The sequence below is a fragment of the Mauremys mutica genome, chromosome 12 (assembly GCF_020497125.1).
Source record: "Mauremys mutica isolate MM-2020 ecotype Southern chromosome 12, ASM2049712v1, whole genome shotgun sequence".
NCBI classification, from domain to species: domain Eukaryota; kingdom Metazoa; phylum Chordata; order Testudines; family Geoemydidae; genus Mauremys; species Mauremys mutica.
This window is the reverse complement of record NC_059083.1, coordinates 29785013-29802516: the sequence shown is the minus strand read 5'-3', so window position 1 is coordinate 29802516 and position 17504 is coordinate 29785013. Positions and strand designations below refer to the sequence as shown.

The window sequence follows — 17504 nt, the reverse complement described above, 5'->3', positions numbered from 1 at the left end:
CATCCCAATACATCTGGGGGCACATGCCTCCACCACATGTTGCCTCTTTAGCCTTGGGTAGGCACGGAGCAGCAGGGGCTGTGACATCAGTGCCTTCTCCTGGTGGGGGAGGGACTGAGGTGGGCCTTAGTCCCTCCATCACCATGGGACCCTGCCCCCGATCCTCCTCTGCCCACTCCCCCTCCCCCTCCAAGAAGGCACCTAAGAGCTACTCAGGGAGACCAGGCCCTCCAGATGCCCTGGGCAGCACATGGGCCAGAGGCTGCTCTCAGGCCCTCCAGTCCCCCACCCAGGGCAAATGAAGGGTCCGAGGCTCCCTCAGTTGCCTGGGCTCCCTGAGGGGCTCTCACTGTGGCCTGGCTCTCATTTCCAGCCTGGCTGGGGGAAGGGCCCTTGGGAGAAAAGGAAGAGCAGGGGACAGGGCCACAGATCTGGTGCTTGTTGCCCTCCCACCTTCTACACAAGTTCCAACACTCCCGGGCAGGGCTGTCCCTAGCCATTTTGGTTCCCTACGCAGTCTTCCGGGGTTGTGTGGTGTGGGTGTGTGGGCCCCAGGCCTCCGTGGGAGGGGCTGGCTTTGGGGGTCAAGGGGGAAACACCCCCCAGCACGGCCAGTGGAGCGGGTTGGGGCTGGGGTGCTCCACTTCCTGCCGCTGGGTGAGTGCAGGCCGCCCCCTGCTGCAGTCCTCAGGGGAGCTGGGGCAGGAAGAGGCAGAGCAGGGGTGGGGGCTTTGGGGAATGGTGGAGTGGGGCGGGGCTACAGCAGAGTGGGGGTGGGAAGAGGAGGTGCTGTGGCGGGGCCATGCTGAATAGGCTGGGCAGGGGCTGGAGCACCACGCAGCGGTGTTGGGCACCAGGAAATGTGGTGCCCCAAATTTCCTGGTGCCCTACACAGCTGCGTCCTTTGCATGTGGGTACAGACAGCCCTGCTCTTGGGCCCAAGATTGGCCAGGACTCAGTGGCCCTGTGTGTTAATCTGCCACTGGCCCTTAGTAAAGAGAAATGGTGCAACATAGAAACCTCAGGCCAAACAGGCAGCTGGTGAAGGAGATAGAAACAGCTGGGATTAGAGGCAGCAAAGGGAGCAGGAAGGCAACGGGTGTGTGGGGAACACCAGGAGCCTCTGCAAACCTTCTGTGAAGAGGATCAAACTTCTTCATGCCTGGTTTGAGACAGAGCTCACATGTTTCAGACTAGTAGCTGTGTTAGTCTGTATTCACAAAAAGAACGTGGAGTACTTGTGGCACCTTAGAGATGTCTACACTACCCGCCGGATCAGCGGGTAGCGATCGGTTTATCGGGGATTGATATATCGCGTGTCATCTAGACGCGATATATCGATCCCCGAACGCGCTCCTGTCGACTCCGGAACTCCACCAGGGCAAGTGGCGGTAGCAGAGTCAACAGGGGGAACTGCGGCCATCGATCCCGCACCGTGAGGATGGGAGGTAAAGCAAAATAAGATACTTTGACTTCAGCTAAGCTATTCCCATAGCTGAAGTTGCATATCTTACATCAACCCCTCCTCCTGGTGTAGACCAGGCCTTAGAGACTAACACATTTATTTGAGCATAAGCTTTCAGGGGCTAGAACCCACTTCATCAGATGCATCTAGTGGAACATACAGCAGGAAGATTGTACATATATGTATATATAAGATTGTATATACATATACACACACAAAGAGAACATGAAAAGGTGGAGGTTGCCATACCCACTCTAATAGGTGAATCAATTAAGGTGAGCTATTATCAGCAGGAGAAAAAAAACTTTTGTAGTGATAATCAGGATGGCCCTGTTCAAACAGTTGACAAGAAGGTGTGAGTAACAGTAGGGGAAAACTTAGCATGGGGAAATAAATATCAGTTTGTGTAAAGACCCAGCCACTCCCTGTCTTTATTCAAGCCTAATTTAATGGTATCCAGTTGGCAAATTAATTCCAGTTCAGCAGTTTCTCATTGGAGTCTGTATTTGAAGTATTTTTGTTGAAGAATTGTCACTTTTAAGTCTGTTACTGAATGGCCAGAGAGGTTGAAGTGTTCTCCTACTGGTTTTGGAATGTTACAATTCCTGGTGTCAGATTTGTGTCCATTTATTCTTTTGTGTAGAGACTGTCCAGTTTCGCCTATGTACATGGCAGGGGGACATTGCTGGCACATGATGGCATATATCACAATGGTAGATGTGCAGGTGAATGAGCCCCTGATGGTGTGGCTAATGTGATTAGGTCTTATGATGGTGTCACTTGAATAGATGTGTGGACAGAGTTGGCACCGGGCTTTGTTGCAAGGACAGGTTCCTGGACTAGTGTTTTTGTTGTGTGATGTGTTATTGCTGGTGAGTATTTGCTTCAGGTTGGGAGGCTGTCTATAAGCAAGGACTGGTCTGTCTCTCAAGATCTGTCTTTCAGGATAGTAGATCCTCGATGATGCGCTAGAGAGTTTTAGTTGGGGGCTGAAGGTGACGGCTAGCGGTGTTCTGTTACTTTCTTTGTTGGACCTGTCCTGTAGTAGGTGACTTCTGGGTACCCTTCTGGCTCTGTCAAGCTGTTTCTTCACTTCAGCAGGTGGGTACTGTAGTTTTAAGAATGCTTGATAGTGATCCTGTAGGTGTTTGGGGGATTGGAGCAAATGCAGTTGTATCTTAGACCTTGACTGTAGACATTGGATTGTGTGGTGTGTCTTGGATAGAAGCTGGAGGCATGTAGGTAAGTACAGCGGTCAGTAGGTTTCCAGTATAGGGTGGTGGTTGTGTGACTATCGCTTATTAGCACTGTAGTGTCCAGGAAGTGGATCGCTTGTGTGGATTGGTCCAGGGTGAGGTTGATGGTGGGATGGAAATTGTTGAAATCATGGTGGAATTCCTCAAGGGCTTCTTTTCCATGGGTCCAGATGATGAAGATGTCATCAATGTAGTGCAAGTAGAGTAGGGGCGTTAGGGGACAAGAGCTGAGGAAGTGTTGTTCTAAGTCAGCCATTAAAATGTTGGCACGCCGTGGGGCCATGCAGGTACCCATAGCAGTGCCGCTGATTTGAAGGTACACGTTGTCCTCAAATGTGAAATAGTTGTGGGTGAGGACACAGTCACAGAGTTCAGTCACCAGGTTTGCTATGACATTATTGGGGATACTGTTCCTGATGGCTTGTAGTCCATCTTTGTGTGGAATGTTGGTGTAAAGAGCTTCTACATCCAGAGTGGCCAGGATGGTGTTTACTGGAAGATCACCAATGGACTGTAGTTTCCTCAGAAAGTCAGTGGTGTCTCGAAGATAGCTAGGAGTGCTGGTAGTGTAGGGCCTGAGGAGAGAGTCAACATAGCCAAACAATGCTGCTGTCAGGGTGCCAATGCCTGAGATGATGGGGCATCCAGGATTCCCAGGTTTATGGATTTTGGATAGCAGATAGAATACCCTGGTCGGGATTCTAGGGGTGTGTCTGTGTAGATTTGTTCCTGTGCTTCTTCAGGGAGTTTCTTGAACAGATGGTGTAGTTTCTTTTGGTAACCGTCAGTGGGATCAGAAGGTAAAGGCCTGTAGAATGTGGTGTTAGAGAGTTGTCTAGCAGCCTCTTGTTCGTATTCCAACCTATTCATGATGGCGACAGCGCCTCCATTGTCAGCCTTTTTCCTTATAATGTCAGAGTTGTTTCTGAGGCTGTGGATGGCCTTGTGCTCTGCATAGATGAGGTTATGGGGCAAGTGATGCTGCTTTTCCACCATTTCAGCCCATGCACGTCGATGGAGGCACTCTGTGTGGAAGTCCAGTCTGTTGTTTCGACCTTCAGGAGGAGTCCAGGCAGAATCCTTCTTTTTGTAGTGCTGGTAGGAAGGTTTCTGTGGGTTAGTATATTGTTAGGATAGGTGTGTTGGAAATATTCCTTGAGTCGGAGACGTCGAAAGTAGGATTTTAGGTCACCACAGAACCTGTATCATGTTCATGGGCCTGGAGGGGCAAAAGCAGCTCCCATGGGGGTCCCATGGAGGAGGCTGCCTAGGCCTACAAAGGAAGGAATTGCTGTTAAGTTGGATATTTTATCAAGCTATTAATTGGAGTAATAACTTTGGATTTTAAATACAGCTTAATTTCATAGCAAGTTGCCTACCGTGGCTATTGGTGTAACTGCATCACTGAGCTCTGTATATCCTCCATTGTGTGAAACATACTATAAAAAGCAAATTATGCAGCATGAAGACTTTAAAGATGCCCAGTGCGAGAAACATGTCTCTGAGAAGCTGAATTCTTTTCCAAACCATTTCCCACTTTGGGTCACTTGCGCAAGAGGGTCCCATGGCTGCCGAGAACCCAGCGTAACCGCATACCTCCGCTCTGTAAAGCCTTTGTTGAATGATAGATGCTGGAAAAAGTAAATGATACGGCAGTGTGGCAAGAGAGACATAGGACCTGAGAAATTTAAAGATGTCTGATGTGAGATAGTTTTTTCTGAGACTTCAAACCCAGCTCCCACTGGTGACATCTGGGAACTTTCTACAGAACAGATGTTGTTAAATGACCAGTAAGGTTTAAGACACTTGCAGGCCAGTCTATCTGAGAGTGTTGCCTTCAGAGTGGAGAATAGGAAGTTACAAGCTGTTGTTGTTACTGATTTGTACCACAGTGTTTATTATCACTATTTGCATCTCAGTAGCCCCAACAGACCCCAAATGAGATCTGACCGTGATTGTTCTGGGTGCAGCTGCTGGCTTCCTCATTTCCACAGGGGTGCTCAACCCGTGCTTGTCGCGGGGTGATTACCTGCTCCTGCCCTGTGGGGCTTAAAACAGCCCAGGAGAGGGCTGTGGCTGGGGCAAGAAGCCTGGGCTGATTGGGGGAAAGCAGGCTTAGCTGTGGCCGGGTCCCAGTCAGGCCCAGCTGGCCCCTATAGAAAGGCTGGGAGCCAGGAGCTCAGCAGTCTCCCTCTGCCTGTAGGGGGAGAAGGGCCTGGCTGCAGGGAGCTAGATAAGGTACCTAGAGTGGAGCAGGGCTGGGGAAAGGCAGAGGCTGCGGCCTAGTGTAAGGCCAAAAGGTACTGGGGGTTGCAGGGGGCAGCCCAGGGGTAGGCAAAGGCGGCAGGTCTGAACCGCTTTGCTGATGGTGAGTGGCTGATACTGCAGTCTGCCCCAGGGAACGGGGGCTAGATGGAGACTGGGCAGTAGCCAATACTGAGGCAAAGTGGGGATAGTGGGGGGGGCTCCCCTGGGAGGGGGAGACGCAGTTAAAAGGGGCACTGGGGTCCAGGGAGGGACTTGGGGCCAGAGGACAGGTGGATCACTGGCCTGCAGAGGGTGCTCTGGCCTGGAATTTGAGCTAATTCCTGGAAGTCACCAGCAGGAGGCGCCGCGGGGATGAGTCCGGCTCATCTACACCCTAGGCCCCGCGCCCCACTCCACCCTTTCTCCCAAGGCCCCACCTCACCTGGCCTCTTCCCAACCCCCTCTTCTCACCTGTACCACCCCCTCCCCTGAGTGTGCCCCAGCCTCTCCCCCTGAGCACCTCCAACCCACTGCTGAGCAACTGATCTGAGGCAGGTGGGAGGCACTGATCAGTTTGGCCACCAGTGGGGGCTGAGCGCACCATTTTTTTTTCTGTGAGTGCTTGAGCCTATGGTGCTGGGCCCTGCACAAACCCCAGTGAGGGACAATCTCTGCCCTGAGCAGGCTACAGTCTAACTCGACAAGATGGAAAAAGGGTGGGAGGGGAAACAGAGGCACTGAGAGGGGGGCAGTTTGACTTGCCCAGTGTCATCCAGCAGGTCCGTGACAGAGTTGGGAATAGAACTTAAGTCTCCTAAGGCCCAAGCTGAGCAACCACACCACTAGGCCATGCTGCCACTCCAGCAGCAGCCCTGAGCAATGCTGAAGTGAGGCCATTAAGAGGGACAGACGCCCTGATAAAACTCCCAGGCCAAGCAGGGAGACGAGGTTTCTGGGATTTATCTCTTTGGTAGTTTGATCTTTTCAAAATTAAATGTAGTGATTCACCACCATGTGTTCCCATTTTCCTGTTCTGTTCTGTAATACTAATGAATTAATAAATACCAGGCAAGCTTGGATAATTCAGGTCTTTCTCCAGTTACTAAAAAGACTGAACCTGAATTGGTAACAAGCCAGAATATGACACATCCCCAGAATATGACACATTCATTCTTAGATTTCTTTTCCTTGGTGACTCTAATGTCATGAACCTATTAGGACCAACAGTTAAATTGGATTTTTGTGGGAAAATATCCCCCTACGCACCCCTCTCAAACTCAAAATAAAACCTCCCAAATCATATCTGTTTCTACAGGAAAAAATCCAGGCTCATTTGAAGACTCTGAGGGAAGAGAGAGAAAAGCTGCTGGGATCTAAAGTGACTAGAGAGGAGAAAAGCCCGAAGTATCTGGTAGGTGCCTCTTGTTACTGATGTGCAAAGACTTGTGGTGAGAGATCTGTTTGTAGGCAGATTCCTCTGTGGCACTGGTGAATGTGGGCATGTCTGTTTCTCCATGATCATGGATTTTTCTCTGTTAGATTCATGTGCAGAATCTAGACTTCCTTCCATTCCATTGAATGAATTAATTTCTAGTGGCTTTGCCTGTGTCTGTGTCATTTCTTGCATTATTAAATCATTTGATTTTCCTCCCCCACCCCCTGGGAACGTCTATCAGTGTAATGCTGATTCCTGACTCCTGCTGCTCAGGATCTTCATGCTTCATGCTTCATGATAATGCAAAGTTTTAACCAGGTCAGATGTGAAAACATTCCTTTTTAGAGACATGGGGAGAAATGGAAAAAGGTGTAAGGGAAACTTTTTCCTGGTAACCACAGGGTAGAGTCAAGTGTCAGAAACCTTAAGGGTTACAAAGAAGTTTTCCCTCCTGCACACTCAGCACTCAATGAAAGGATCCCCTCCCCCACTCAGGCTGCCTCCATGTCCCTGACCAGCCCTTTCCCTGTTGCTTTACAGAAACAGATAGAAAAGAAGAGGCAGCAAATTGTAGCTGATTTTCAGCAACTGCACCAATTCCTGGAGGAACAAGAGGAGCTTCTGCTGGCCCAACTGGAAAAGCTGGAGAAGGAGATAACGAAGATACAGAATGAAAATATCACCAAAGTCTCTGAGGAAATTTCCCATCTCAGTAACCTGATCAGTGAGCTGGAGGGGAAGTGTCAGAAGCCAGCAAGTGAATTCCTGCAGGTGAGACTGAGTTAGAAATACTCCAGATCCCAACACAGGGACAGGAGAGCTCCTAAAACATGGGTACAAGTGTCCAGCAATCAGAGATCACAGAGTAACTCCATGTGTGCATTATTGAAATGTGAATGACTATTGTTCATTGCAAAGTCGCAGACACATTGGCACTAGAAATAGAAAAGACTCATTACCTTGGCTCTGGGACCAGGACAGAGCCTCTCTTCCCCATACTTGCAAAATCCCTTCTTTGGAATTTGAAGTGTGTGTCAGGTGGGCCTGAAATTCTCTCTCTTTCTCTCCAGGACATCAGAAGCACCTTGTCCAGGTATGTGTCTCTTTCTCACTCCCCCTTACACTTCACAATGCTGGGAAAGAGCTTGCACCACATCTCCACATGAATCTACAGCATAAGAATGGCCATACTGGGTCAGATCAAAGGTCCACATAGCCCAGCAGCCTGTCTTCTGATGGTGCTCAGTGTCAGGTGCCCCAGAGGGAATGAACAGAACAGGGAATCACCAAGTGATCCATCCCCTGTTGCTTATTCCCAGCTTCTGGCAAACAGGCTAGGGACACCATCCCTGCCAAAATGTGTGGGGAAGGTCACGTGTTGGACACAAAATTCTCAAATGAACTTTATCCTGATGTTCTCACCCTTTTATAGAAGACTCTGGAATTCTCCATTCAGTGGGAAGGACTGACCTCAAGTATTTCCTTGAGATGTCACGTCCCTGGGGGACTGGCTGCATCAGGATTGTGGGGATGGAATATGGGCCTGTCACTGCTGGGTCGTGGTCACTATTCAGCCCAGGGCAGTAGTTTTCAAGAGCCTTTCCCCATCTGAGGGCTGTTTGGAGACCTGTGTGGAATGAGCTGGGGAGGGGGTAGTTGGTGTCTCAGTCTAGTTCCTAGAGGCAGATTTCTACAGCACTTCACCTGGGAACCTCCTGTCCCTCAGAGCATGGAGGCCAAGGAGCGAATTGGCCATGGAGACTCAATTCCCCTTTTATCCCCAGAGCTGGTCTCTTCAGGCCAGAGTTAAATGGGATCTTCAGAGTGAAGGTTTGACTGGCAGAGCGTGAACTACACCTGCTCTGAGGCTGGGAGAAGCAGAGGAATTCTAACTCCAGGCCCATTAGAGCAGCAACTTTCACTGACAACAAATTATAAAGTGTCACTAAGTAAAATGTAACCATGTGAAACTGTTTCTCTCCAGGTGTGAGAAGGGGAAGTTCCAGCAGCCGGAGGAGATTTCTCCTGAACTGGAAAAGAGACTCAGCGATTTGTCCCAGAAAACTCTTGCTCTCATGGAGCCTCTGAGGAAGTTCAAAGGTACCTAGAAGGGATCTAGAGTGGAAATTGGGAAAAGCTTTTGTGGCTGTGGGAGGAGAATGGCTCTTGGCAATTGGTTCATAGTTAGATGATGCTTCTCTTTAATTCTTGGGTGAGAATGTCACACACTTGGGGTCCAAGTCACCCTGATTGATTGATTCAAACCTTTGTTTCTACCAAAAGCCTGCCTTGCCATTACAGTTACTCTTAAAGTAAGAAATGACAGACATACAGAAAGAAGAACTAGCCAATTATCTTCTCCTGGGCCATAGGCAGGTCACAGTGAATTTCTCCTATGAAGCTCCGAGAACCCCTTACAATGTCTGACATATTATACGTGTCCAAATGATGTATGTATTAGTTCTTTTCCAATCATCTTTGAGTGTTATGAATATTAAATAGCGTATATAGCTCATACAATACACATACATGAACTTCCTAATTGGCAGGTCTTTGGATGTCCAAGCTATGTTCATGTTGTTGTTCTCTTTTCTGATTGAAATATTATTAAGATTCAGGTTTCAGCTCAGATTTTTTTAGTAAAAATCACAGAAAGGTCCCGAACAATAAACAAAACTTCACGGAAGCCTGTGAGCTGTCCGTGATTTTTACTAAAAATATCCCTGACAAAATAGGGAAGAAGGAGGGTCCAGCACCCACAGTGACTGGGGACTCTGGGGTCCCCTACCCCTCCCCACCCCCCACAGCAGTTGGGAGCTCCGAGGCATCTGCTGCAGCTAGGAACTGCTGAGGGCCCGCTGCCAGCAGCAGCTGAGAGCTGCAAGGCTCCCTGCTGATCTCCATGACATAATAATCCTTATTTCTTACCACTGATTATGCCCAGGTCACTTTCAAGCTTGTCTCCATATCGCAGTTTTTGGAGTTTGCTAACTGCTCCTGGACAGTACATTTTGGGAGTGTTGTCTTTAACCTCTTTGTGTGATCAAAACATCTTTGTCCTACAGAGCAACTTATGAACACATAGCTTCATAACAAGGTCACTTAAGGCAACACTTCCCTTACGTCCAGAAAACTGCTCACCAGGCCAAAGCCGAGTCAGTCAGTGCAAACACACAATTGTGGTCTGTCCAAACTGCTGCATAAGAAATGACCCTTGTAGCATTCTCAATACTTAGCATAACAAACAGTGGAAAGCAGACAAATGGAGCAGATGTAGCAGGGGCCCAGGAGTCGGGATGGCTCACATGAATTCATGATTTATTGAAAGTCAGAACATTCGGGCCCCAATTTAGCAAAATGGACTAATTTGGGGCAGCTACGTTTCTCTGCCCCATCTAGAGAGCTGCAGGTGGAGTCAATGCAGGTGCCCCATTCCTCTGAGAACCAGGCCCTAGGGCCTAAAAGTCGCCATCCAAAATATAGACCAGAAATGAGAGGCCGTCTGTTAAAGCTGAACGCAGCCCATCACTCTGCTCTGGTACTGGATGGCAGCTGTGCTGAGCCAATGGGCTGTGGGGAAGGAGAAAGCTCCTCCCACACAGTGAGGAATCCTCCAGCCATGGGCGGCAGGTAAGGAAGGCAAGGGAAGGCATCGCTTCCCCAAAATGACATGGGTGGCCCCGCACACGCTCCAGCCCAGCTCAGGCCCCCTCCTAGCTATGTGCAGCAGGCTGCTCTTGGCCCTTCACTGAGCCTGGCGGCTGCAGAGGGAGGAGTGGCCGGGGTTGGGTCTGGCAGCGCGGCCCCTGCTTCCCGGCCCCCTGGTGCTCTGTGACTGGGAAGGCTGGAGCTGGCCGACACTCCATGGGCTGGGTGTGCTGGGCAGGAGCTAGCGGCTACAATGGGTCTGGGTGGGCTCCAGTGGGCATGGAAGTAGCTTCAGTAGAAAGGACAGGACTTGGAGTGGGGGACTGGCCTCCCCAAACCAGCCATTCACCCACCTGCCATGTCTCCAGCACAGGGGCCTCTTGTGCTTTCTCCCCAGCAGCTGCAGGCACAAGGCGGGTTCCTGAGAGGGCTGGGAATGGGGTGGGGGTGGTGAGGGCGAGTGGAAGAGGGAGCAGGTGGACGAGGGACAGAGCGAAATGGGCCGTGTAAAACTGGGCCTCTGACACTCTGCACACTGGGCAAGACACACGGGGGCCATTGTCATAGGGATGTAGCTCTGGCTGGTTCAGAACTTCCTCCGCCTGTGCCAAGGTCTGCACCGGCCCCTGCAGCCACTGAATAGCGGAGTCACAAATGGCCCCTCCCCTCTCTCCTTTTGCCAGCATTGGGGTGAATCTGGCCCATAGAGTCAACCTTCCCCTGCCTCAGTTTCCACATTTATTAAATGATTTTATTATTATTATTCCTATATCTGCCTGTGGAGGATGGGGGCCCCTTCATGTTGCTCTCTGTAGTGTCAAAGGGACTCAAGTGGGTAAAGTTATTTTTATGCCAAAGTCTTTGTATGATCTGAGTCTACTTTATGACAAAAGGCCGTAAGTGAATGAGACAAACCAACTGGAGTCTGAAGGGTGGGAGGGGATGAGGAGGGGAAAAGTAAATCTCAGTTGCAGATTGTCTGTCCTGGGATGGTTGTGAGGCTGCAAGGATGTTGGTTCCATTGCTGGGAGATGCCTGAATGAGAGAGGAAAGAGACGGTTTCAGACCTTTCTATATTAAATAACTGAGTGTCTCTGTCTGTTTCTCTGTCATAATTATAAAAGTTACAGAGTGGGGACGCTGTTATAAGTATGAAAGTCTGAAATCTCACCTCTCTTATCCTTTCCCCCTCCAGACACTCTGCCGTCTGCACTGGAGAGAAAAAGAGGGGAACCCCTAGGAGCCCCCAGACTGGGTGAGTTTGCAGGTGGAGATTGTCTTTAAATTATGAGAAAATTCCAGAGAAAACATCTTCATGAGATTGTAGCTAAAGTTACCAACCAAACTGACAGCGATCACGACACACACAGCCCTAAAAATAAAACATTCAGTGGATCCAGGAGCCCATGTCCCCCCCACCCCCTCACTCCCTGCCACACACACACTTTTAAAAGTGGGATGTTCAGGACACTTTTTGACATGGGCATAGTTTGAGGGCAGGGTGCCACGTTCCCCTTCCCCCGCCCCGCACTGCAAGCCTCGGGCAGGCATGGAGTGTCATGAACAGTGTCTGTGCTTTGGGCAGGGCAACTGATCAGCTCCTCCCTGTGTAGCGCAGCCCCTGCCCGCGGCGCCAGCCTCTTTCCAGTCCTGGCCCCTCTCAAAGGCCCCACCCCTGCTCCTCTTTCCCAGAGGCCCTGCCTCCTGGCCAGGCCTGAAGCCAGAACTGGGGCCACCACCCAGGTAGTCCAGGCTGCACTGGGGGGCCCTTTACCCTCCACCTCCCCAGGATGCCGCATCCTGGAGAGCGGGCACATGGGCCGGAGGCTGCTCTCACAGCCCCCCGTACCCATGTCCAGGGCAGGTGGAGTGTCAGGGGCTCTCCATAGCGGGCAAGTCTCCCAGCCTGGCCAGGGGACACGGCCTCGGTCCGGGCCACGGAGGGGGCGGGGACACACAAACAATCCTGACACCACCCTTAATGCTGAGTTCATGCCCATTCTGATGACCAGAAACACTCTTAACAGAGTCGCCTCTGAACAGAGCTCTCTGCCACATCTCTCTGCTTCACCTGGTGCAGGGGTCTCCCCATCGCTCTTCTCCAACATCCTGCCTTTCCTTTGGGCGGGGCTGGGCTCTCGCATTGGAGCTGCTCACTGCTTCCTGTATTGGGGAGATGCTCTTCCTGTGATGTTGGCAGCTCCTCCCTTCTCTCTGGGCTGGGGATGGGGCTACCCCAACCAATCCTTCCTCCTCCTCTCTGGTGATAAGTGGCACTTACGCAACACTGCACCTTCCTCTATGTTCCCTGGCCTGGGAGTGGAGGCTGCATTAGGGGAGAGAGTTTCTCGCTCAGTTTTTTAAATCCTCCATAAAAGCTTCCGACACCTTCCTGGCTGTGCCTCTGCCACTGGGAATGGAGCAGTCCCAAGAGGGGGAGCAGGGAGCTGAAGCTTTTGCAGGCAAAAGAGAAACTAATGAAGTTGGTTGTATTACATAGACTGAGGAGCTGCAGTGACATCTCTGCTCAGTCTCAGGTGCCCAGGACAGAGGCAGCTCCCTGGGATCCAGGCCTGTCCCAGCCAGGACGGGGCTGCTGGGGAGTGTGAGAAATGGTCCCAGCCTCCCCCAGGGCTGAGCTCTGCCCCTAATGCTCTGATTCTCTCTCCCCAGTGCATGTGACTCTGGATCCAGACACGGCTCATCCCATCCTCGTCCTGTCTGAGGATTGGAAAAGTGTGAGACGGAGAGACAGACGGCAGCGACTGCCTGACAACCCTGAGAGATTTGACACTGTGTTCTGTGTGCTGGGCTGTGAGGGATTCACCTCGGGGAGACATTGCTGGGAGGTGGAGGTGGGGGATGAGGAGTTCTGGGCTGTGGGGGTGGCTAGAGAGTCTGTGGAGAGGAAGGGATGGATCAGCCCTAGCCCTAAGGCGGGGATCTGGGCTGTGGAGCAGTGCTGGGGTCGGTTGCAGGCTTTCACCTCCCCTCGCACCCGCCTGCCCCTGATCTGGGCCTCCAGCAGGATCCGGGTTTGTCTGGACTGTGACCGGGGGCAGGTGACATTTATCGATGCTGGTGACGAGGCCCCGATCTTCACTTTCCCACCGGGCTCCGTCCTTGGGGAGAGAATCCGACCCTGGCTCTGGGTGGGGCGGGGATCCCGGCTCAGACTGTGTCCCTGAGACACAGCAGGGGAGGGAACCGGAAATCAGCCTCTCTAGCCTGATGGACCCCAGTCTCTATGACCTTGGAGGACTCCCTTCTACCCAGCCCTCAGCACCTCATCTATGTCCCCTGCAAGATCCTCCCCCTCCCCCTCTGGGGCTGCAGGTTGGGCAGAGATGGGGGGCTGGGTAGAGGGCAAAACTAACAGCTGGGATGGGGGTGGGAGGGACAGAGCATGAATCAATCAGGGTTCGGGGGGTTGGGGAGAAGCAGCAGCAGCAGGGAGCGTTTTGTACAGATCTGTGGGATTAGATCTCACCAGGATCAGGGCCGGCTCTAACATTTTTGCCGCCCCAAGCAAAAAAAAAAATAGCACCGCCCGACCTCTCCCTGAGCGTCATACCGCCCGAGTCCCCGCAGCCCCCAGCGCCACGTCGGGCCACCCAAATCCCCGCCCCCCCCGCCTGAGCATCGCGTTGGGCCGCCCAAGTCCCCACCCCCCCCCAGCGCCGCCTGGCCAAACCACAAACAACAAAAACAAACCCCGATTGCCACCCCCTTCCGAGGTGCCGCCCCAGACACGTGCTTGGTAGGCTGGTGACTGGAGCCGGCCCTGCCCAGGATCAGCACGAGGGGAAGGGATAAGATCAGGGAAAGAAGAGAGCAGCCGAGGGGGATGATCTGTGACAGGGGGGAGAGACACAGGGAAATAAACAGGGATGGAGAGTGGGGCTAGAACAATGATGAATAGAAAAGGACAGTACGAAAGGAAAGGGAATGTGAGCGGGATGGGGAGATTTATTACATGTTACTGAAAGTGAGACTGTAACTCATTAATTCCCTATATTAATTCCTGGCCATTGGTGCAATTTTAGTGCCATAAAGAAAACTGTTCTCAGTAGCTGGGGATCTCCTGGCCGTGCTGCAGTTAAGGCTCCTTCTCAGCTCCTTTTACTTTGCTACTTTTCAGCTACTTACTGTAAATAAAACATTACAAACAATTCTTCATGTTTGTTCCACTTTACTGTCCCAGCTGCAGGTGCTGGGGGCAGTATCATGGGATTTGCTTCCCAACTTGGTTGTGTCCCCCCAGCACCCACAGGGAATCAGGGCCGGCTTTAGGAAGTGCGGGGCCCAATTTGAACATTTTCGGCAGGGCCCCGGCAGGGTGACTAAAAATAAAATCACATTAAAAAAACCTTTTCATTTCCTCCATGTATTATTTACTTTCCATAACTATATAAATAATAATAAAATGATATATTACGTACATTGCTGGCTGGAGGCAGGGCAGGGGCTGACTGGAGGTAGGGTCTGGCTGGAGGCAGGGCAAGGGGTATGGGGCTGGCTGCGGGCAGAGCAGGCGGTGCGGGGCTGGAGGCAAGGCAGGGGGTGCAGCAGGGACTGATGTGGGCAGGGGGTGCAGGGCTGGCTGGAGACAGGGGCTGGCTGCGGGCAGGGCACAGGGTGCGGAGTGTGGGGCTGATGCGGGCAGGGGGTGCAGCAAGGGTTGGCTGTGGGCAGGGCAGGGATTCCCCTGCTTCTACCATCCCGGCCCTTTAAATAGCTGCCAGAGCCCTGGGGAAGCAGCAAGGCTCTTATGGCTATTTAAAGGACCAGAACGGCAGAGGCAGCTGGAGCCTCAGCCCTTTAAATAGCCCTCGGAGCCCCCCACTACCCCAGGGCTCCGGCAGCTATTTAAAGGGTCCCGGGCTCCCCTCCTTCTATCGCCCCGGCCCTTTAAATAGCTGAGGGAGCCCTGGAGAAGTGGCGGGGCTCCAGCGGCTATTTAAAGGGCTGGGGGTGGGGGGCGGTAGAAGAAACGGGAGCCCCGGACTTTTTAAATAGCCCCCAGAGCCCCACAGCCCTACCCCAGGGCTCCAGCAGTGGGGCTCTGGTGGCAATTTAGAGTCTGGGGCTCCAGCCTCTGCTGGGAGTCCCAGGCCCATTAAATTGCCCCCTGGGGAAGCTGGACTGCCCCGTTATGGCGTACCAGCGGCGGCAAGGGTGTGGGGCCCTCTTAGGCGCAGGGCCTGATTCAGGGGAATTGGCTGAATCAGCCTAAAGCCGGCCCTGCAGGGAATATTGAACCTCTAGAAGGAGAGTTTGGGTTTTGCTGTGATGTGCATAAGCACTGACTCCGTGTGTGCTCCGGGCCTGGAGCACCCACGGAAAAAAATTGGTGGGTGCTTAGCACCCACCGGCAGCTCCCCGTGGCCCCACCCCCCTACTCCAGCTTACCTCCGTCTCCTCTGCGAGCGCGCCACCACGTCCTGCTTCTCCCCCTCCCTCCCAGTGCTTGTGCCGTGACACAGCTGATTCACGGGGCAGGGAGGGAGTGGGAACGTGGTGCGCTGGGGGAAGAGGCGAGGCCGGGGCGGGGATTTGGGGAAGGGATCCAATAGGTGCAGGGAGGGGGCGGAGTTACGGCAGGGACTTTGGGGATGGGATTGGAAAGGGGGCAGGGCCAGGGATGGGGTGGAGTCAGGGGGGCCGGGGCGGGGAAAGTTGTGGGTGGGGTGCAGGCACTCACCAGCGCCGAGAAAGTTGGCGCCTATTGTGATGTGTCACTCTCCAGCCTGTGCTCTGTCCCTGTCCTATGCACACCCCTGTCAATCAGGAATTGCTCAGCTGTGCTCTGCGGAGCGGTGACTGGTTGCACAGGGTGTAATCCATGAAGGGACTCGGGTGTTGCAATGCTGAGTGTTACAGGGCCTAATTTTTAGGCAGCTAGAAAATCACAGGAACAGCAGCGCTATGACCCTCAGAGCTGAGTCAGGTGTGTAAACTCCCTAGACAATCTATGGGCAACACAGGCACCTTACAATGCGTTACATGAAAGCCCCCCTCAGTAGGCGGGGAGTCCTGTCAGCTGGCCAATGGGAGATGCCAACAAGAGGGGAATGGGTATCCTAAGCCACACCCCTCTCATGGATAGGTGCCTAAATCTGGCCTGCACAGGGGTGTGTGTCTCTGCTTCGCAATCCACAAACAAGAACCTGACGTCCGGGGCCTCTAGTTGCAGCGATTGCCAGTGCCTGTGGTGGCAATGACTGGGAGCCACAGGCTCTTTGAAATCGCCCCAGCAGGCCGCAGGGCTCCTAGGTGCACGCGCTGGATTGGTGCAGTGGCAGATTAGGGGAAGGAGAAGCCCCAGACCCCAGCAGGAGCCACACTGGGTGAGGTTGGGGGTGAGAAGAAGCCCATGACCCCAGCAGATGTGGGGCTGAAGTCCTGACCTCCCTCTGAGCAGAGCTGGCTTGAGCCCCTTCCTTTCCCGTGACCCTTGCACGGAGCTGGCTGTCACTGTCAGGCTGTGGAGTCATTCAGCCCAAATCTACTTACCTTGGTATCATTATTTCCCTCATCACCACACAGCTATGAACAGATTTAACCTAGGAGGCAGGGTCAGCATTAGCCCCATGTGGCAGGTGGGATCTAGGGTACACAGAGGTGAAGTAACTTTCCCAAGGCTAAGCAGTGAGTCAGTGGCAGAGCAGAGAACCAAACCCAGCACACCTGGGCCCCAGGCCTCTTCCTGAATCACTGGGCCACCCTTCCTCCCCAAGGGAAGGGAATCTCCTCTGCCGCTTTGAGTGTGTTGTTGGGAGCAGGCACTAGTGATTTTTCCTTCTGGAGCCATCCTGATGGCTCTGCTGACCAAACCGCTGCTGGAGCTGCGGGTGGAAGTGTCTCCTCTGAGCTGATGGAGTGTAGAGGCCCAGTGGCTCTAGAGTCTTTAAGGCTGTTTAGCCTTTTGTCAGTTTTCTCTGAGAAGAGTCTCACCCTTGAAGGGAAGGTCCTTGGTGGTTCTCGGTACCTCCTAGGGGAGACCAGAAACCTGGAGCGTGGCCAGTGGCGTAGACAGGTTCTAACATCAGGGGGAGTGAACACATAAAAACAAGTGCCACCTGACATATCAAATTACTAATTAGATACCTTTAAATTAGTTCTACATATTTATTTTGCACTTAAATACAAACACAAGAATGATATTGTTTTACAAGTACGTGAGCCCACTTGACAAGTTTTATTGTCCTTGGGTCTGGCTCCCATCCCCTCTCCAACTGTTGCAGCTGTCTGGAGGTGCTGCCTTCCACGCCTTCCTCATTCACACCTCATTCATTCAACAGGGCGATTGATTAAGAGGTGGGGGGAAATTTTAGTCTATTCTTAGCAAAGAGACATTTTTCTTCTAGCTTATTCTATCCTTAGGGGCTATAACATTATACCAAGGGCAATGCAAAGTTTCGACATGAGGCTTTGATACAAAGTTTCCATA

The 17504-nt window shown here is 52.3% G+C and overlaps 1 protein-coding gene across 2 annotated transcripts in view; it reads left to right on the top strand.

Annotated features, from left to right (window-relative positions):
* The window catches only part of LOC123346103 (E3 ubiquitin-protein ligase TRIM39-like), a 701805-nt gene that overhangs the window by 663321 nt on the left and 20980 nt on the right, over nt 1-17504 (top strand). The window contains exons 1-3 of one of the 2 annotated variants that reach the window (XR_006572927.1): nt 8490-8503; nt 11247-11306; nt 12725-13488. Coding sequence is in view for 1 of the 2 variants with exons in the window: in XM_044983325.1 (XP_044839260.1) it covers nt 11247-11306 (60 nt within the window). In the remaining variant the exon portion in view is untranslated. Of the gene's footprint in view, nt 1-8489; nt 8504-11246; nt 11307-12724; nt 13489-17504 lie in introns of those variants that run through there. The other variant, XM_044983325.1, reaches the window with a different exon arrangement.